This window comes from Rhineura floridana, chromosome 7 (genome assembly GCF_030035675.1).
Source record: "Rhineura floridana isolate rRhiFlo1 chromosome 7, rRhiFlo1.hap2, whole genome shotgun sequence".
NCBI classification, from domain to species: domain Eukaryota; kingdom Metazoa; phylum Chordata; class Lepidosauria; order Squamata; family Rhineuridae; genus Rhineura; species Rhineura floridana.
The window spans coordinates 92,401,588-92,423,990 of record NC_084486.1 but is presented as its reverse complement, the minus strand read 5'-3'; the positions used below and the strand labels follow the sequence as shown (position 1 = coordinate 92,423,990).

At 41.6% G+C, this 22,403-nt stretch overlaps 1 protein-coding gene across 2 annotated transcripts in view; it reads right to left on the bottom strand.

The window, feature by feature from the left end:
• Positions 1-22,403, bottom strand: part of LOC133389233 (allantoinase, mitochondrial-like) — a 39,504-nt gene that overhangs the window by 3,965 nt on the left and 13,136 nt on the right. For both annotated transcript variants that reach the window (XM_061636512.1, XM_061636513.1), the window contains 6 exons: positions 20,976-21,090; positions 14,078-14,224; positions 10,186-10,231; positions 8,929-9,022; positions 7,299-7,485; positions 2,908-3,046 (listed from right to left, as the gene is read on the bottom strand). In XM_061636512.1, the coding sequence (XP_061492496.1) occupies positions 2,908-3,046; positions 7,299-7,485; positions 8,929-9,022; positions 10,186-10,231; positions 14,078-14,224; positions 20,976-21,090 (728 nt within the window). The remainder of the gene's footprint in view (positions 1-2,907; positions 3,047-7,298; positions 7,486-8,928; positions 9,023-10,185; positions 10,232-14,077; positions 14,225-20,975; positions 21,091-22,403) is intronic.

The following is a 22,403-nucleotide window of genomic DNA, read 5'->3' as shown; positions in this document are numbered from 1 at the left end:
CACCATTAGGGGAGAAATATATTGTTAAGAAGATTGTTCTTCCCTGGTTCCTTCTCAAAGAATATCACTTGATGCCACTTCCCTGAAGATTTGGTAAAGGTGAGCATCCTCCCCCCCCCCGCCTCATGTGGTAATGTGTGGGGTCATTCATAAATACATTGCAGACAATCATTCACACTCATTCAAACACACACACATTGAATCAAGTACACTCTTGTGTGATTGTGTTGGAAAGGAAGACACCAGAAAGGGACATTTCTGCACACTGCCCTACTGATGGAAAATGTGCCCTCTCCCCAAGCCTGCCTGCCATGACCCCAGATTCCACCAGCGACCAAGATACCAAGTGTAGAGACACTGCTAAAGAGCCAGACTGAGTTCCTGACTCTGAGCTGAATGCTGGCCGCTAAACCTGAGGCTGGTGGGCAGGAGCTGCCTGGATCAGATCCCACAGCACCAAGGCCCATAGAGCCAGAGCTGGAGCCCTTACAGAGATTCACCTGGTCCTGAAGAACGAAGCGCCTCCCAACCCTCATCATCAGCCCAATGGTGTAGGGAGTGCACTAGGCAGGAGGCCAGCAAGCACGGAAGTGCCCATCTGCAGGCCCAAAGGTGGCCCTTTGAGGACTGTAGTTCTCACAAAGGGAGTGAAGTCTAGGAAAAGTGACTGGAGTCAGAGACTCAAAGGACCTCAGTCTGCCTCTAGCCTTCATTGGAGCAAGTTGCTCACTCTGTCATTTGGCCTTGTGCTGTGGGCTTGCTGACCAGACTGTACCAGGACAAGAAGGATACTGCCAAAACAGCTGTCTGGCAGGCTGAGAGAAGTGTGATTTCAAAGGCACCCTGGAAAGTCTGTCTTTGGCACTTTCCTCCCCAACACAATTATGCTCCCCAGTCCAGCAAGCAGCAATTTCCATGTGACAGTCATCCCTGCATGCTGCCCTATCCATGGAAATCACACTTCCCTCAGTCTGCCAAGCGGCTGTTTGATGGGCTGGGTTGGGAATGCAATTTTCAAGGGGTGGGGGGAGAAAGGCATGCACATATGTCCTTCCCTGTCACCTTCTCTGACACATTTGCACTCTCCCAATCTGCCAATTAGCTGAGAGGACTCCCCCAGCATGCTGCTCTATCCATACAAATCATGTTCCCCTCAGCCCACAACCAGCTAAGGGGCTGGTCATGAGGAGAACTTGGCAGTGACAGGTCATCTTGGACACCTGCAGTAGGCTGCACAGAAGGCATTAAAGGGACACATGCGGCCTGGAGTCACAGATTGCCACATGTGGTCAATAAAATTGGGATGAAAGCTTTTCAACCTGAGGCTACTAATTTATGCTTCTTTCATTGATCATATTTCTCATGATCTCAACCATCTTGTTCTTACAACACTACTGTCACTACAAGGGCAAGAAAAAAAATGTCAAAGCACCTATATTACGAGAATTAGATATCCTGATATAGCGCATGCGATTCCCTAAGAGCAATGTAACCATGAAAATGTGCAGATTAATTTTTTTAAAAATAATTATTTCAAATACAGATATTCATAAAGTATGTAGGTAGCAGTTATTGTCTTATTAAAGGTATTCCCATTCTCTCACACACGGGGGGGAATGTTTACTGTGGCACATGCATGCACTATCTAGAAACAAAGTGTGTATTTCTTCAGAATACTTGCTCATTCATATGCAAATATATGCAGTTTTATTCAATCAATTGATTATTCTATGAAAACTGATATGATCAATTAAGTTTTGGGACTTATTTTGAAATAATTATGCTTGGGATCCAGACTTTGTTTTATTGAACATACCTCTTAAAAACAATCAATGTAATTTACATAGTAAAAAAACAAATTATTTGTAATTTAGATGGGATGGGAGGTTTTGAATGGGGTTTTGGCTAGCTAAGCCTGAGGATGCTAAGGGCATGTCATGCCCCCGTCAGAGGACTCCTCAGATGAGGACGACTTGGGAGTAACAGCAGCAGACCCAGGAGCAGCAGACTCAGAAGGAGACACGGAGGAGCCTCCTGAGAATCCAGCTCCTTCTGCCCCTCAGCTGCAGAGCACCCCAGATACAGCAGAGGCCCTGCAGCCAGACACAGACAGTGCACAGGATACTCCCCCCTCACCTGCAGAATGTAGACAGCAGAAGGTCAGGCAGAAGAGGGGCAGGCCTGTCTCCTTAAGGCCCAAACGCTGAGGGCTCACACCTGCTGTCAACCCTGCTCTTTATAAGGCACACCTTGGCTGCAGCTTGTTGCTGACTGCAACGTCAGGCGTGGCTTGTGTGTTCCTAGTTTCCTTGCAACCTCTTTTGGACTGACCCCTTGGCACTTGATCCCGGACCTCTACTGACCTCGCTTCTGGACTCCTGACTCGGCAAGTACGCTTCGGACAAGCCTGGCCCTTATCAGATTCCCTCCTCCTAAGACCTGGCAGATTTATGGCCAGACTGCCGGCTAAGGACTTTGCTTCCCTGCCAACCACCCCGGAATTTCCAGCCCCCACCGGCACTGCTGAGGCAGTGTAGAGCTGACAGGGCACATGAAACAGCGGGACGTCAGATTATGTCTGGGGGAGGATCATAGCTCAGTGGTAGAGCACATGCTTTGCATACAGAAGGTTCCAGTTTCACTTCCTGACATCTCCATTTAGAAGGATGAGGTAGCAGGTGATGGGAAAGATCTCTATCCAAGATGCAAGACAGCTGCTGCTTGTCAGAGTAGACAATACTAGGCTAGATGGACAAATAGTCTGACCTTGTGATAAGACAGCTTCCTATATTCTTGGGTCATGACATGAGGATATCACCCTTTCCATTCTTAGCAGCATCTGCTCATTGGATAAAGAGAAGGAAAATCATAGCTTATAGCAAATACTGTAGTTTGTAGACATCTTACCAAATTGTAGTGAGGCAATCCCCGCCTGAGCCTTGAGAAAATCCCCACTGTTCAAATCTTTCAAGTCTCGGGAACAAGGAGTATGGGCTGAGACAACCATGTCTATCTCTCTTGTTTCCAAAGCTTCCCACAGCTGCTCCTGGAGATACGAGAGGAGGAGGTTATGTCAAGGAAATATTTTCACAGTTATCTGAGCAAGACGAAGAAGCTGAACAATCAAGGCAAGGTCGCCAACCCTTTTGGGTCCATAGGCACATTTGCAAACAAGAGAAACTGTTGTGGGAACCACATACACACCACAACCTATTGTGCTGGCTACAAAAGAATGCTTCTTTCAAGCCTAACTTTGTTGGGGTGAGGGAGGGGACCCTGTGGACCCTAAGGAAGTCCTCTATGGCCACAGGTATGCCTGTAGGCACCACATTGGTGACACCTGCATTAATACACTGATGCAAACAGAGAGATAAATCAGTTTGTTCCAGGATAAGCTTTCAAATCCCAGCTTTCAACTCCAAAAATCCTCCAGTGCAAGAATGACAGGGCTGCCGTTGATAGCTAGCTTCCATTGGCAAGGCAAGGGAAGGCAAGATGGAATGGTCATGGAAAGGAAATTTCTTTGGTTGAAGATCTCCATCTACACAAAGTTATGTGTAGTGTGGATCTCCACTCTCTACCACTAAGTTCTTATAGACGGTCTCTGAGGAGAATGAGCTGAGGTTAGCAAGAGATGCCAAAAGCAACAAAAAAACTTTCTTCAGGCACATCCATAGTAAAAGACAGAAAAAAGAAATGGTGGTACAGCTACTCAACCAGGATGGCAAAATGATAATAGATGATAAAGAAAAGGCAGAAGTGCTCAATTCCTACTTTGGCTCAGTCTTCTGCCAAAAGAGGGCCTATGACCCTTCTGGCAAACGTGATGTTGAAGGGGCAGAATTGCAGCTTGAAATTGATAGACAAATGGTCAAGGAGTACATAATCATTCTGAATGAGCTCAAATCTGCAGGGCCCAATGAACTGCATCCTAGAGTATTGAAGGAACTGGCTGAAGAACTCTCAGAACCACTGTCTATTATCTATGCGAAATCGTGGAGGATGGGTGAAGTGCCAGAGGATTGGAGGAGGGCTAATGTTGTCCCTATCTTCAAAAAGGAGAAACCTGGGGACTACAGATCAGTCAGCCTGACATCTATCCCTGGGAAAATTCTGGAGCAGATTATAAAGCGGGCAATCTGTAAACTCCTTGAAAACTATGCAATGATTACTAGAAGCCAACATAAATTTATCAAGAACAAATCCTGCCATATTAATCTTATCTCATTTTTTGATCAGGTAACCTCCCTGGTAGACTGTGAGAATGCTGTGGACATAATATATCTCGACTTCAGCAAAGCTTTTGACAAAGTGCCCCATGATATTCTAATTATCAAACTAGCTAGATGTGGGCTGGATGGAATAACTGTCAGGTGGATCCATGGTTGGCTGCAGAATTGTACTCAGAGTGCTTATCAATGGTTGCTTCTCAGACTGGAGGAAGATAACGAGTGGGGTATCACAGGGCTTGGTCCTGGGCCTAGTGTTCTTCAACATTTTTATGAATCACTTGGATGAGGAGTGAGGGAATGCTTACCAAATTTGCACATGATACAAAATTGGGAGGGACAGCTAATACCCTGTAAGTCAGAAACAAAATTGAATATTGATAGGCTGGAGCATTGGACTGAAAACAACAGAATGAATTTTAACAGGGATAAGTGCAAAGTTCTACAGCTAGGAAAAATAAACCAACTGCACAGTTATAAGATGGGGGATACTTGGCTCAGCAATACTACGTGCAAGAAGGATCTTGGGATTGTTGCTGATCACAAGCTGAATATGAGCCAACAGTGTGATGTGCAAAAAAGGCAAATGCTATTTTAGGCTGCATTAACGGAAGTATAGTTTCCAAATTGTGTGAAGTATTAGTTTCCCTCTGTTCAGCACTGGTTAGGCATCATCTTGAGTACTGTGTCCAGTTCTGGACACCACACTTTAAGAAGGATGCAGACAAATGGAACAGGTTCAGAGGAGGGCAACAAGGATGATCAGGAGACTGGAAACAAAGCCCTATGAGGAGAGACTGAAAGAGTTGAGAAGAAAAGACTGAGGGGAGATATGATAGCACTCTTCAAGTACTTGAAAGGTTGCCACACAGAGGAGGGCCAGCATGTCTTCTTGATAATCCCAGAGTGCAGGACACAGAAAAATGGGCTCAAGTTGCAGGAAGCCAGATTTAGACTGAACTTCAGGAAAAAACTTCCTAACTGTTAGAGCGGTACAACAATGGAACCAATTACCTAGGGAGGTGATGGGCTCTCCAACACTGGAGGCATTCAAGAGGCAGCTGGACAGCCACCTGTCAGGCATGCTTTAATTTGGATTCCTGCACTTAGCAGGGAGTTGGACTTGATGGCTTTATAAACTCTTTCCAACTCTACGATTCTCAGGAATTGGGAAAAGGGACCACTGCTTTGCAATGATTCTGCTCCAACTTGATGGGCTGGTTTCTGATGACAGTATTGGGTGATTTTTGCCTTATTTTCTGGGAATTATGCTAGGTGTACTACAAAACTCCAACTTGTTCCCCTGTGCTATTTGATATTATCTTCAGCTGCTTGGGAAGATTGATCAACAGTCTGAAGTTCAGTGGCTCTCAACTCTTTTTCACCAAATGCAGGAGCAGCAATGGATTCCTTGATCCAGTGCTTTCCCACTATTATAGGCTAGATGAGAATGCAGACAACACAAAGCTGATGGTTGTTGTTGGTTATCCTTCAAATTCTAGATGGGATCATTCTTCCCCTTGCCCCAGGCATACAGTTTAGGGATTTTTCTCAGTCTTAGCTTTGCTCCTGGAAGTCCAGCAAGTGGTGCTTGTAGCTAGCCTTTTCTCAACTACATTTGATATACCAAACGAGAGCTTTCATTGACAATAATGACATGGCAACTGTTGTTCAGATCCTGTGAATCTTTTGGACAGATTACGCCTTCAATTAGGAAAAATCAGCTAATACAGAATTTAGTTGCTAGTCTGGTGACAAGGAGAGGTAATAGGGAGCATATTAATTCAATATTTGCTTGTATGCACTGATTTCCAGATGCCTTCTGGGCTCAATTGAAGGTGCTGTTTTTATCTATAAAAGTTATCCATGATCTGGGTTCAATATACTTGTGGAAATGGAATTGTCTTCTCTCATTTGAATCTTCTCGTGTTTTTAAATGTATTGGAGGGCCATTGCTTGAGTGTCTTTGTTAAAATTAAGTCTTGTACTTTTCAAAGTAGAGTATATTTTGTTTTGATGCTGTAGCTGTGGAATAGCTGCCTCCCCCCGCCCCCAGCTCCCCATTTCATACCATTTCAGTCATCATCACATAAAAAACACCACTTTTTATTACATGGATGTTTCATGTGGTTGGTGTGTTTAATATATTGTAACTGACTGAGCCTTTGCAAGGCTATGCTTTCAAACTATGCCATCTACTTTTTTTGATGGCAACTTTTCAAAAACTCCACTTGAACAACACATTTGGATATGTGATCAGAGGAAGATTGAGGGTTTTGTATATTGTTTATTATACTGTCCATTATTTGATTTCTGTCTATGTTTCTAAGCTGTTGGTGCCCTTTTGGCATCTTGTAAATATTTCCTTCTTGATATCAGGGTGATTAAGATGAATATGTCACCCATAGTCATTTTTTATTTACTGTTACAAAATTCAACATACATTTGTCTTGACAATTCCTATTGCCTCTTCTTGTTCTCATCTGACATGACTGTTGTTCTTTAAGCTTGCTAGTATATATTTTCTATTTACATGTCCAAATGACTCTGTATTTATTAGTATTTTATTTGCACTTTGCAATGCAGTGCTTCAGTTTCCTCTGTTTGCACTGTGACTTTAAATCATGATTACCTATGATATAAACAATAGACTTGACGTGACTGAGCAGCTGCTTTCCTATTTTCACTATTTTCACACTAGTTACAATCAGTAGAAAGCTGATTAATAAACGTTAATAAACAAAGTTGAGGCAGAGTTGCCAGGATTTTTCAGAGGCACAGAGAGAGGAAAAAACAAACTTTACAACTGATCTTTGCAGCTTACATGGAGCAGCTGAAAGGTATGTGACCTAATCTCAGAAAGCTTCAGCAAACATAGTAATACAGAAAGCAAAATCACTACAACAACAAATCTTCCATGCCTTGTTCATCTAGAACAACCTACAATTGCAACATGAGCAGAGTTTGATGAATATATAGCAAATTCCTGGCTTATTACAAATGTTATGTTTCTTTGGTATCCTCTACACTGCACCTCTCCAGTTTCCCATATGTTTCATGATCTCTTACCTGGTTGTTCTTCTCCCTGATAGGAGGACAGCATTTGTAGTAGGTGCCTCCTGGAGGAATGCATTCAGATGTCAGATTGAGGTAGTGGTGGGTCGTTTCTACAGTGATTGGTGCTCCCTTCTGACGAGCATCCCTGATAATGGGCAAAGCTTGAGCAGTGGAGAGATTAACGATGTGGCATGGTATCCTACAAGGTTGAAAGCAAAAGATTATTAAACTTCCATTAATCTCTCTCTCAGTTCAGCTAATCTCGTCACTCCATGGTTTCTAGGGCTAACAGAGAGCAGTTCTATGGTGAATGTGGCATTTGCTTAAGAAGATCAAACAGATCTGGCCAAGAATGTTGAAGAGTCAAGGTCATAATATAGGCAGGATATATTCATAAATGAAACCAATGTACTACACATGAAAAATGCCATTTCCAAATTTGTTTTCAGAATAATTTTTTTCATAAAATCTATGTCAACAATTTAAAATCTTCTAATATTTTGCCAATATATCCATGAAGCTAGATCTGTGAGATTTAGGAGGTATGTGCCAAATAGCTTCAGACTTGGTTGTAGCTAATTTTGGATTCTGTATTGTTCCTTATTCTAATTCTCTGGTCCAGAACTTCAAGTCTCATGACCCAAGCATGGCTTCTTGACAATGCCATTCACCCCCAGTAATGAATATTTGCTTTCTTTTACTGAAACAACAAAGGGCTAGTGGCCTGCAGAATTTTCTCCTATCACTAGGTTTATTTATTTATTTAATAAAAATATTTATATACCAGGGTGGTATACAACAACAGAAAAACATTTAAAAACAACACAAAACTACCATTAAAAAGACTGGCTACTCAAAAGACATTTTAAACAGCTGTCAGCACAAAAAAGTCTTCAAGAGATGCCTGAAAGTCAAAAGCAAGAATGCCTGCTGAATCATGGAGCATGATACTGTACAGTCTTCACACAGCACATAGTTAAACTATGGAATTTAAAGTCATAAGATGCAGTGATAAGCAGCTTTAAAAGGGTATTAGACAAATTAATGAAGGAGAATGCTATCAGTGGCCACTAGTCATGAAGGGCCTTCTTGGAAGTGGCTCCCTGAATGTGGAATGCCCTCCCTGGTTATATGCACCTGTCTCCCTCATAACTCATTTTCAGGAGAAATTTAAAAGCATTCTGTTTACACAGGCATTTGATGTATGAGAGATACTGGCCATGGCAGCCATAAAATTAATAACTATGAGGGTATGAGATTGCTTTTAAATGTTTTAGAGGGTTTTCACTGTTTTTAAATACGTTTCTATTTGATTTCATTTGAATTATTTTAACATTTTGATGTTTGCCACCCTGGGCTGGGAAGAATGGGATACAAATTTAATAAAATAAATAAATAAATGATGGCTGTGTACTGTCTTCATTCCTGGAGGTGGTATGCCTCTGAATACCGGTTGCTGGGAATCACAAGTGGGGAGAGTGCTGTTGCATTCAGGTCACGCTTGTGAGCTTTCCACATCTGGTTGGCCACTGTGAGAACGGGATGCTGGACTAGACGGGCTTTTGATCTAATAGCAGGGCTTTTCTTATGCTTGGAGCAAATAGCCTAGCAGAAACAAAGTTTGATAAGGTCATTTTCTCACTTATAGTGCAGGCAGAGCTCAGCAATGGTGAGGATGGCTTCCACTTCCATGGTATCAGGGCGTGAGTTTAAGAAAGTGCTGTACTCCGTAGTGTCTGTTTGGGGAAAGCGGGGGAGAAAGACACACTCTCTCTTAATACATGGTACACCTAGAAAATGTGTACATTTGCCAGCACAAATTATAGTTGTACGAGCATTGCCTTCAGTTCAGGGGCTGGAGACAGAGAGACTATAAAAGATGTGGATGGTTCTAGCCAGATTATTTCTAGTGCTTGAATGTATTAAAATGTGTTGAAAATCCTTAGTAGAGGATAGGGATGGAAAGATGTGACAGTTTTGGTTCTCTCAGTTTCTCATATTTCCAGTCTCAAATTCAGTTCTGTACATTTTTGCAGCAATTTGTGATTATTTTTTAAAATCCTCATGAAAATTTTCCAGCATTTTTGTGCAAAATTCTCTCAGTAAACACATTTTGTAGGCAGTTTTGAACAATGTACACATTTTTGCAAGGAATTTCTCATCATTTAATGCATTTTGCATGTTATTTTCACACATATATTCATTTTTATACACACTGTCCTCTAACATATGTATTTTTGTAAACACTATTTAGTTTACAAAAACAGTGTATTTCAAATTTTGAAGGATGGCTGTGTTTAGGTTCTCATATTGTTTCGAAAATTGCAAATTTGGTAGATTCAGCTCTATCAATTTCTCACCCATCCCTAGTATAGGGCAAGTGATCCGAACTCCCGTCACATCCTTCGTAAAAAGATTTTGTCCATTTCTTGTGCAACTCAAATCTTCCTCTCTCCTATGTCATCAAAGGAAGGCCACTCTGAGTCTTTCAACTATTTCTCTAGACCAGCCTTTCCCAACCAGTGTGCCTCCAGATGTTGTTGGACTATAACTCCCATCTTCTTGACCATTGGCAATGCTAGCTGAGGCTGATGGGAGTTGTGGTCCAACAACATCTGGAGGCACACTGGTTGGGAAAGGCTGCTGTAGACAGTTCACTGCCCAGGACTGCTGATTTCTTGCTGCCTCCTGTGTTATCCACTCTCTCTTACACAACCCTTTGATGGTTCCTCCTCTGTTATCCATCTCTTTGTTGGTGCAAAACAAGCTCTAAGCTAAGCAAACAATTCAATTTAGAAGTACACTGACCAGGGTCATGTAACCAAGAGAAAAAACGATTTCATGTCTCCTGGCAGACATATCTAGTGAGGTAAAAGGTTGGAATTTGCATCATACATACCCTCTAGGATAGGCAGTGAGTCACTTGGTTCCTGTTCTGCATGGAACTGGTAGATAGAGAGCCCCAAATAGAAAGAATGTTTAACATATTTTTTGTAAAAAAAACACCAAGTTTCTACAGGAAGATAACAGTGTGATGACACCCTTCTTTCCCCCAGCCCCAGAGGTCTAGTTTGAAACAGGCCTATGAAATCTAAATGTCATAAAAATGCTTAATTTAAAGCAAGAAAGAATGCCTGCATTTTGTTTTTTTAAATCCAAAACACTCTTGCGATATACCAAATCATAATAGCTCCTTCCCTTTCTAGTGCCAGGAAAGGATTTGCTCTTATTTAACAATGAAGCTGCTTATTACCCTGGAATCCAGGTACTCGGGAGAATACAGTCTGCAGCAGTATTACCCAGCTTAGCTAACTGTTGGGTCTTTGTTCATTTCTGCCTTACATCTTTTGTGGGACGCTAGAGGGCAGTTTTTAAACGGGATTCACATCAGAGAAATTGTTCTGTATTTGTTGAATGGTGTAAGCCACCTAGAGCATCTCTTTCAATATGGAAAGTGCAGGTACAAATAATCAAAATAAAATAAACCACAATGATTAAAGATAGGCCCTCACATCCCCAGAGAACATACATAGGACTTACGAGGATACCATCAAAGCCCTTAAACCTTTGTTGATATCAACAGTTAAAAATAGATCCTATAAAGGTCATAAACTTTGGTTTGATAAGGACTGTGAAACCAGGAAAAAAGGTCTATGCGCCCAGATTAGAGCTTCTAGACGCGACCACTCGGAAGCAGTTATGCTTCGTTTGCACTCATTAAAAAAGTCGTACAAAAAGCTCCTAAACGAGAAAAAACATGCTTTTTTCGTTAATAGTTGGCGTTCCTTGGGGTTGGCCATTCTCCAAGGAAATGACGCAGAGTTCTGGAGATTGGTACAGGGTGGACTCATGCAGAATATCTTTGTCCCAATTCCTCCTGTCCTCCCGGAATCCTGGGTTTTACATTTTCGTCAAATTTTTGAGAATAAAGACCCTACTCCTCCTTTCGTTAGCGATGTTCCCTCCTCCCTTCCCCCCTGGCCTCCGGTTACTGGTGCAGTTATAAGGGAATTAATATCTACTCTTCGCCCGGGCAGGGCACCTGGGGAAGATATGATACCTCCCGAACTACTACTCACCGACCCCACCTGGTGGTGTCCAATTTTAGCCACACTTTTTTCAAATATAAATGCCACTGGTAACATTCCGCTGAGCTGGCGCACAAGTATTGTGGTGCCCATATTTAAGAAAGGCGACCCTTCTGATCCATCTAACTATAGACCCATCAGCCTGCTAGATGTAGTATCTAAACTATATGGTCGCTTTCTTCTAAGCAAACTGCTAGATTGGGATATAAAACACTCCCTTATTCATGTGGAACAGGCTGGTTTTAGAAAAGGCAGAAGTACCCTTGATCATGCCTTTGTTCTACACCATCTAATAAATAAGACCAAATCCGGGTTGTGTAAGTCCCTTTATTTAGCGTTTATAGACTTTTCCTCAGCGTTTGATCTAATTGATAGGGATTTACTGTGGCGTAAATTACATCAGGCAGGCATTGATAAGAGATTGTTGTGGTTAATCCAGTCTCTCCATCGAGATACCCGGTTAAGGGTCCGCCTTGGTTTGAACGGAGCCCTCTCTACTGAAATCCCGGTTAGAAGAGGTGTTAAGCAAGGCTGTTTGTTGGCCCCTTTTTTGTTCAACTTTTTTATTAATGATCTTATTCCCACAATGGCCTCCCCTGACTTCTTTCCCCCTTCAGTAGGGAACAGGAAGATAGCATCTTTGCTTTATGCTGACGACCTGGTCCTGCTGTCTCAAAATAAAATCGGGCTAAAAAGAATGTTGCTAAGATTAGAGGAGTATTGTGAGGCCCATCATCTATATGTCAATTATTCTAAAACTAAAATAATGATATGTGGGCAATATAGTAGGTCTAAATCCAGCTGGTCTCTAAATGGCCAACCACTTGAACAGGTCAACACATTTAAATATCTAGGCATATGTTTCAATAACAAACTCCGTTGGAGCCCTCAATTGGAGGCGACTAAGTTACTAGCCGCAAGGTCCAGTGGCCAATTAAGGAAATTTTTCTATTCTCGTGGTGGTCAATTTATTAACCCAATGCTAAAAATCTATGTAGCCAAACTCCTCCCTAAAATCCTATATGGTTCAGAGCTCTGGGGTCACTCAGAAAAAGCTAGCCTTGAAGTCCTCCAAAATACATTCTTGAAACAAATAATGGGCCTCCCCAGAAGTACCCCATCAGCCCATATAAGAGCGGAACTTGGTCTACCCTCTCTGTCAGCTCGGATTGATTTAGCTTTCCTACGATATTGGAAAAGAACATCTTCCACGGGTGACTCTCCCCTCACAAAACTTTGTTGGCATGATTCACAGAGTGTGGGAGGGTGGGCCTGAAAATTTACTGAATTACTAACAACCTATGACCTCACCCTAGACAAATTCTCAAACTTTAATCCATCTGAGTTACGCAATTGGATCTTTAATCATGATGCCTATCAAGATAGAGCATCAATTGTGGCAGCCTCTTTTTCCCTCTGGTTCCCTCAAATTAAACTTAACCACGCCCCGGCCGCTTATCTTACCAGTTTGACCTGTGCTCAGTTGCGCAGAGCCTTTACAGAATTGCGGTTTCAAACCATGCCCTCAGCTATTCTAGAGGGCAGATATAAGGGCACCCCGATCGCTGAACGCCTCTGTATTTTTGGTTGTAAAGTCCCTGAAGATTTAGCCCATTATATGCTTTTATGTCCCTTATATCAGCACCCCAGAGAAAAATTTTTAGCTTCTTGTTTGAGTTCCACCAGGGGGTCTCCCAATGCAAAATTAGTAATAGAGTTATTAATGGACAATAACAAGCAGGTCACAATTGCAGTGGCTAATTTTGCTTTCGCTGCTAAAAAGCTTAGAGCAGCGTACGTAAACTCCCTATGAAACCAACTTGGTGACGTACTCAAGTTTTAAGTCTTCTGATTTTAAAGCGTTTTCTTGTAATCCTTTGTGCCAAATCATGTCTGATTGTTTTTATTCTGTTATTTTTATGATGCAACGGCCTATGGCTATATGCAAATAAAGGAAATTGATTGATTAAAGATAGAGAAAAAGATAAAGAGGTTATAAAATCCCAGGATTTGGCAACTCAATATGTAATAAAAGAACTAGATATCTTAGGGAAAGGAACAGATTACTTATACCTGTAAGAGAAAGACAGGAAATAGGGAAGTTATCCTCACACCTTTAAAGCATGTGTAGATCATAAATTAATATATTGTAATAGTATGTAATTGTATATATTCAATGAAGGGTGTTCTTAAAGTATATGAACATTAGCAAATTCTTTTTAACATTGTATTGTACTAATCTTTATTAATCTTTGGATGGATGGATGGATGGATGGATGGATGGGACTGCCTTCAAGTCAATTCCGACTTATGGCGACCCTATGAATAGGGTTTTCATGGTAAGCAGTATTCAGAGGGTGTTTACCATTGCCCTCCTCTGAGGCTGAGAGGCAGTGACTGGCCCAAGGCCACACAGCTTCATGGCTGTGTGGAGATTCGAACCCTGGTCTCCCAGGTCATAGTCCAACACCTTAACCACTACACCACACTTTATTGTGTAATTTACACTAGCTAGATAATCTACTTTTTAAATTATTGAGAAATTATGTATATTTCATTTCATATGCCCAAAGAGAAAGAGTGTGAAATGTTGCCATCCAGATTGGACATTTGCTGTAAGAGAGAAGAAAATTTCAAGAGAAATGGCAGATACTTAACATCAAGAGAAACAGAGTGTAAAAGAGTAGAAGCCCAGATCCTTACCAGGAGCACACAGTCTGTGCCTTGCAGTTCATTCATTGCCACATGTAAATCATGCAGACAGACATGGGGAAAATCCTCCACACCAGTGGCTATTAGGAAGCACTGAAATCCGGGAATTCCAGCCTTCAGCATTGGTAGGAGCTCAACCTAACAGAAAGCACAGGGATAAGCACTCAGAAACCCTGGGAGCATTACTGAGGGTTAGTAAAATGGAAAGCATGCTAATGAGATGAAGAAAGCAGAAGAATGGCTGAGGTGCCTATTTTTTATGTATATAATGTTTCATTTATTTTCCAAATAAAATGTACAATATGTAACAGACGTTTTTGTTGTTTCCTCTAAGACGGTAGTACACACATTGTAGTTAATTGAGAGCATACACCTTTTACACAAATGTCAACTTCAATACAACTAATTACAAGCCCCTCAAACAACCCTGCTCCCCCACAAACAGGTGGCATTACTTAAGGAATAAGGGCATGTGGGGGGGGGAGGAAAAAGAAAATAAAAACGGGGAACAGAAAGGGGGGAAAGGGAGAGAAACAATGGTGGATGAAGCAGGTGAGCAAAATAAAAAGATTTCTAAATTTGTTTAACGTTAGTCGCTCCAAATTTTAGCATAAGATGGTGGATTTTGATTGTGCTCTTTATTGTTAACATATTGGATAAAAGAAAACCATATTGAGGTAAATTTGTCAGTTTTAGAAATACCATGGGCAGCCCTTAGTTTGTATGTTAGTGTTTCCATAAAGGCAATGAACCAGATCTTGTGATACCAATATTGTATCGTTGCACCTTTTAGGTCTTTCCAATGTTTTGCTATTGTTAGACAGGCCACCATAAGTAAATGTCCAATTAATGGTTTGTCCCTCTCATCCACATCTACATCGGTGAGGAGATTAAAGAGTGCCTGTGATGTTCCTGCTTATATTGTAAATATGGTAAGTGCTGGTTATATAGAAGACATATGGTAAGTGGAGTGAAAGAGGAGGGGGAGTACATGAGCAGTAGAATGCTGGATGATTGGCTGGGAGTATAAATGGAAGAATGACAGTTGAATCTGGGGGGTGGATGTTGGAAGTTTGGTGGTGAATTGAGGTGGTGGCTGTGAGGTGGTGTTTGGAGGTTGGTGTTGTTATTGAGAGTGAGTTGGAGTTCTGAGACAATTAGTAAGAAGTCAAGTACATAACAGAATATAGATGAAACCATACGCTTGTGAAACATTCCTTAAGTAATCTTGTTATTTCTAATTCTTAATAAATATTTATTGGTTAAAGAAAAGCCTGATTCCTTCAGCTGGGAAACACAAACCAGGGGGGATAGCAAGTAACCAAGGCTGAACAGTTGTATCAAATGGTGGCAGCGGTGGAGGAAAATATATTGTATCCAGTACCACAGAGAAACCCAGGGCTGTAAGCTTCAGTGCAAGAGGCTGCAGGGGGATTTGGGAATTACCTATAACCATAGACACAAGGTATTGAGATAGCCTGGCAGAGACTAAGGCACAGTCTAAAGGTTGTAAGAGATACAGAGTGTTGGGTAGTAAGGCCTAGCAGGGGGATCTGTTGAGATCTGTGCTAGTGCTGTAAAGGGTAAGAATAAACCTGATGTTCCTGTCTGCTGGTAGCCACAAAGTGAGAGCTTCACAGGTGGTGCTGGGAAAGGACGTCACAGTGCCACCTGCAGAGTCCTGCCCACGGGCCAAGGCACAATCAACTGGATTTCTTCAAATACCAGATTCCAGAATGAGCCTGAATGGGCCTGAGGGCAAGACCACCACATGTGAAAGTATGTGCCCCGCTCCCCACAGCCCCTCCAACAAAGTCCAGACATTGCTGGGTTTATTCAGGACAACCACACTGGAGTGGCATACCATCTGTGCACCAATTTTAGCATATGTTCGTGTAGTTGGTTGGAGGCTGATTTTATTATGTTTTTGCCAGTAAGTATGCCAAACCCCTTCATCTTTTAAAATATTACAGTCATTCTCCCATTGCATCTTGAGACAGGATAAGTCAGAGCCTTCAAGTGATAGCAGCATTGAGTATATTTGAGGAACAATGCCTCTCTCACCATTATTTGCAGCTATAATCAGTTGTTCAAAAGCTTTTAATCAGCAACAAGCCTGTTCTTTGATTTGTGTCCTTGATAAAAAAATCATGCGTCTGACGCCATTGGATCCAAGTAAAATTCCTGTCACCCAGGGGATCTCTAAAAGTTTGCTCTGTTATTGGTTGGTTGTTAGTGAAAAAGTCTTAAATGTGGAAGAGTCCCTTCAACTTCCATTCCTGTCAGGCTATATATCTATTTTTATTATAAAAATCGGGATGGAAGAAGAGAACAGTCAAAGGGGAATTTAAACCAACCAGAGTTTTTTCATAATTCTTCCAGCATTTAATCATTGTGGCTGTGTGAACGAATTTCCCATCATGCGTTGCAATGTTGTTTTAGTAATTTTTCTAAAAAATAATGTGTTCAAAGGTAGGCCATCCACCAATACATTCTCAATTTGGACCCATTGCTTTCTAGTGCTGTCCAGGATCAGGAAAATAAGATAGGAGAGTTTATTGGCTTCGTAATATAATTTTAGTTTGGGCATCCACCACCCTCCTGTCTTTACCTGTTGGTATATTAATTTTTTCCTGAGTCTGGGTCTCTTGGATTGAAATACAAAGAATTCCCACTCTTTTTGCCATATTTTAAACTGCTATGACAGGATTTACTAGAGGTAAACAAAACAATGGTCAGTTAGAGCTGCCAGTTGCACATTCGATAAATAGTCCTGGATTGCGCTCATTGACCTACCACTATCCTTATATAGTTCGCTATAAAAATTAGTAAATTCTCTATTAATTGCCTTAGTTTCCCATATTAGCCCCCCCATCTTTTTTTGTAGTTTGTGTACCACGCTTTTGTTTTGTTTTTTCTTGATCCAATTCACCAATAATCTAGAGCCTTTATTTCCATATTCATAAAAATGTTGCTTTCCATATAGCAGACTGACCATTGTTTTGTTTACCTCTAGTAAATCCAATTCCTGTCTTTTTATTTCCATGGAGCGTAGTATTTTTCTAGATCCCATTCTCCCATATTCCGCTGTCAATATTTCCAAATCTCTTGTTATAGCATCTGTCTGTAACCTGCTTATTTTTAAAATATTCGCTAATTCTTTTATACAGATGCCACGCACCACCGCCTTCGTGGCTTCCCATTGGGTAGTGATAGAGGTGTCTGGGGTTTCATTTTCTGTGAAATAATTTTTGTGTCTTTTATAGTATTTGTACTGCCTGGAGTGGTAAGAAGGATTGGGTTAAACCTCCAAACTGGGGAGTTTTGTTGAGTGCTCAGGTTTGAAAAGTATGCTATGACAGGGGCACGATCAGTTACTGTTATTGGATGAGAACCCTCTAATAGGCCCACTAAAAAAATTAAGCACCCTTCTGGGACTTTAACTATTTTTTGTACTTCAAAAGGGAAATTTCTCTTGAATACAATTGCTGTACCATGGGCCTTGGCAGAGCCAACTGCTAAATATTGCTTGTCAAAATAGCTATGCTTCAAGAGTGTTTCAGAGGTACGGGGTGAGATAATTTATTGTAAGAAGGTAATATCAGGGGCCATACCTTTTATATAACAGGTTATTCTGTGCCTCTTTATGTTGTCACCTAGCCCCTTCACATTGAGGGTTAGAACTGTTACAATAGTCATGATGTCTTTGGGGGGGGTTGCCCTCTTCCCCCCTTCTTTCTTCCCTCCCCCCCTCTGCTCCCTTAACATCCACCATGTACAACCACCAATTTAGCTTGGAATACATCAATCAAAGGTTTAATAACAGCAACCAGAATAACCCACCTTTCCTTCCCCACAAGTCCCTTCCCACCCCAAAGCTTACCCAATAGGGTCTAACCGATGAAACAAATGCTAAACTTGGACAGCATACCAGCACCTTCCTTACAGGGAAAAACTTAAAGTCCCTGAGCGGCTCCATTAGAGGCCTGATCTTGCAAATTCGGTTGAAAACACTGAGCCCACGTCTATGCAAAAGTGCATAGATCCAAGGCTTAGGCCCTTGTGATATATACAACTTTTGGAGGGGAAAGGCCAAAAGGTAAAAAAGAATATGGGAAGGAGAAGACTGCTGCAAACAGCCGCCATCTCCTTTGTTTTGCCCCCCCCCAATGGAACATGAGTTAAAAAAGAAGAAAAAAGTCTTGGAGACACATGGGAAGGAATGAGGAAAGAGGGGAGAAGAAAGACTATCATTCCCCCCTCCTTCCCCCCAGGTGCCCCCCTCCCTCTAATATTAGAAGCAACCAAGATTAATATACAGGTGACTTGTGTGCTATTTCTCAAACAACATCATTTTGGAGGTTTAAACGCTGGAGAATTTGTCAGAAGTATGTGAGTATTGATACACAGTCTCTTCATCTTGCATTAGAAGGATTTGGTGTGAGAGATCGAGCTTCCTCATGGATATTAGCTGTTGATTCTGTAGGGGTGCATTTGCGAGGGTGAAGATTTTTCTTGCTGCTTTCCCAGTGCCCATTATATCTCTGTTGTATGTCGTTTTTGTCAGCTTCTAGGTCTTCCTTTTGGATCCCTTCAGGGTGTTCTATGTTGCATGCCATCAGGAGAGATAGAGCCTACTTCATGGTGCTCGCTGTCAGTAGCCCTCCATTCTTAGGGACAATCAATCAAAATGGGAATCCCCAGCGATACCTGATTCCCGCCTTCTGCAAGAGGGTGGTGACCGGTTTAAAATTTCTTTGCTTTTGCAGCATATCGGGGCATAAATCTTGTAATGCCATAACAGGCTTGCCAACAAACTGCAAATCTTTAATCTTTCTCAGGCCTTACATTAAATCTTCTTTCTTTGTGAACCTTGTAAAGCAAGCAATAATATCCCGTGGGGTGCTTTATCATTGGGTTTTGCAGCTAGTGCCCAGTGAGCTCATTCGAAATCATTTACCGATATTTCTAGGCCTGGGAGTACAGAATTTAACCACGCTGCCGAAAAGGCGGCCATTGACTCAGTGTTCTTCAGCCCCTTCTTTAATCCCACAAAAACAAATATGCGATCTACATATCCGATTCTCTATGTCCTCCAGCTTATTTTTTATAATCTTATTCTCATGTCGGAGTAACAATAATTCCTTTGAATTGGTTAGGCTCAGATCCAGTTCTTCTGATGATGGTTGCGCTACAATCAGTGTTTCCCAAACTTTTTATTTTTTTGTTGCTGGACTACAACTCCCATCAGCCCCAGCCAGCATGGCCAATGGTCAGGAATTATGGGAACTGTAGTCCAGCAACAAAAAAATAAAAAGAGTTTGGGAAACACTGCGCTATATCATCCAAACATGCAGCGAGGTCCGTCAGTTTAACCTCCAAGCCCTGAAAAGAGGCATCCCAGGCACTTGCTTTGTCCATGAAATAACTTGGCTAACTCTTCCTTCCTTCCATGAAGCAGCTGCAAAATTCACATCTGCAAGTGCTGTTTTAGAGCTTTTCTGAGATCCGGGAGCCATCTTGTCTAGTTGTCTCTTTGCTGCACTTGGCCTTCTGTGTCTTGCAATTTAAAATAGTCCTCCAAATTGCCTTCTTTTCATTTAAATATGCTGGGGAGCATTCCCCCCTCGAAATAGCTTTTATTTATGAATAAGACAATGTCCCGATTTAATATTAGGGAGGCTTTTCCATCCGGAGGGAACAGAGCAGTGATGTTATGCAGCCATTTTGCAGCTCTGCTGGCCACGCCCCCTGAGGTGCCTATTAAGTTCTATTCATCTGCAATTTCTGCATGTATCCAGCTACATACAGTTAAGGCAAAAGTTAAAACCAAATGTGCACAGGGGCAAGAACCAAAATGACCAGCCCCATTTCTCTGAAGCATTGGCTAAATATTGTACCAATGTGTAGGTCATAATGGTGTAAAAAGGATTATGTTGTAAGGTATTATGTTGAATACCATGAACCCATTCTTTGGTTGGAATAAACTGGAGCAACTCTGCTTCAGTGTAACAGGGAAAATTTCCACCTCTAAAATTAATAGTTCTCAAGCCAGTTTTTGAACATGAATATAATGGTGGTCACAGATGTGTCCACAAACTAATTGTTTTCCTGACAGCAGACCTTTCCTCATTCTCAGTGCAAAGATGTTACCATCCTTGCCCCCAGGGAATCCATCTCCAGAGGCAGCCTTTGAGAAACTCCTTAGGCAAATGAAATAAGGCCTCATTGGTCTGATAACTCCACTCCACAAGGAATTTAGAAAGCATCTCAGGGGCTGTAGGATGTTTTTTTTCCAGATTGCAACTCTATAGGTATGTCAACTTCCATTTACAAAGATTTTAAACTTCCTCACTTATGTGCATACTTGTGCCACCTCCCAACAGGCCCCAGAATACCCAAGAGTTTGGAAGCTTCTTCTCATATTTGGATCCATTCCAATCTGACTTTTTCAAGCCATGTATTGTTTCAGAAAGTGCAAATTAGGTGGGTTTGCCTTTAAATGTGAACTGAATCTAATTTCTCTCACATCCCTACTCTGAGGATGCACAAAGTTCCTTTCCCAATCAACTGCAATTCATCCATAGATATCTAGAATTAGAACACTGGACTTTCAAGTTAAAGGATTGTTTTCCAGCCATATCTTGGATCTAAGCTCTTACTTAAGAAACTCTGTACTGTTTCCAAAGCTCTTGCATAGGGTGCAGAGTAGCTAATAGTGGGGCAGAATCCTTCATCCATTCCCAGCTTCTAATTTTTAATGGATCATTCCCTCTAAAGGGACACTTTTATTATTGGAATCCTCTTTATTTCAATTGCTTTCACAGCCTTCCCTCCAACGTACATAAGGCACAGAGCAGCTCATGCCATTTCACTGCTGAATACAAACCTGATTTCCAGGAACAATGCCACCCCAAAAGGCAACATCAATGTGGCACTTTCCCTTGGCAGACTGGAGCTTGATATCAAGGGCAGACAAGGTTGTGGTTGGAGGACAGCAGTATCTGAGTTGAGGAGATGGAAGAGAGCCAAATGTTACTTGACAGCAGGCTTGGCCCAGCACATTTTGCTGCTTAAGACAGAGCAGCAAATGAACCTGTCCCATAACACCCCCCCCAAAAAAAAGTTAGGGAGAAGCATACTACCGAAGGCCATTCAAATGATTTTGGTACCTGAGGCAGAAAGTCTCAGAAGGAGCTCTCCTCACTCCCTGGCAGTAAAAATACATCATTAATAAATTAAGTAACAAACAATTTGCTGCCTTTTTATGAGAACCCCAAATCAGTTGCCTGAGGCAATTGCCTCACTCTGCCTAATAGTAGAGCCAGTCCTGCTCAGAAGCCAATTAAACTTTGTCCACTGTCCAGGCTCATTTCTAGCCTTGTCTGGCTGCCAGTCGTGAAGCACAATCTGTTATAGAATTTGGTATATCTTATATACAAATAGTGAACTCTTTTTTCAAATGTGGATCGTCATGTAGACAAAACATTATCATCCATTTACAAGCGGAATGTATCAGCAAGCTTGAGGATACTTCAAACTTTGCAAAAATATGAAAACATCAGGAGAAGAAAACGTTAAAGTGGAGGAGACAAGAGGGCCCAAAACAGCCTGATGCTGACAGTGCATTCTCACTGGACCTGGAAAGCTGAATGGCTATTGGATGAGAGAATGGGAAACCATGGGGGTTGGAATGGAATATACTGGAAGAAGGCATGGCTGGAATCTTGAATAGGGGCACTCCATGCTGGAACATTTTGTTGCAGGTTTCACATAGGACGCAACGCGAGGCAAGCCCTCCCATTTTGCAGTGGAGCTAGCTGAATCCTGTGATGGCTTTTGCTATTTGTCACCAGGGCCAAGTGCAAAGTGTGTACTCCTTTTCTTATTTTATTGCTCAGGCCTTCATAATAAGATTTTCTTTGTCAAATTGCAAAGAAAGTCCTATTAAACTCAGTGAACTTAATTCTAAATTCCTCCTCACTTTAATTACCTTCTCAGTTTCACCAGCCACCCTATTAATTCAGTTTAGCTACATTAACAGACACTACCAAAATGCATACTTCTTTGCAAGCAATCTAATTCCAGCTGTTTACAAGCAAACCAACATCAATTTTATAGATCTGTGACTATGCAACTGTTACTGTATATTCAGAGTTTTGTTTTCCATACACTTTCCCTCTTAATTTTAAATTTTATTCACAAGACTTGCAAAGTTACTATCACCAAGTCAGTATTAGTCCATATTCCTACTAGTGTGCAATCATAATAAAAACTGAAGGAGAATAATGCTCAACTTCCATTTAAGCTATGCTTT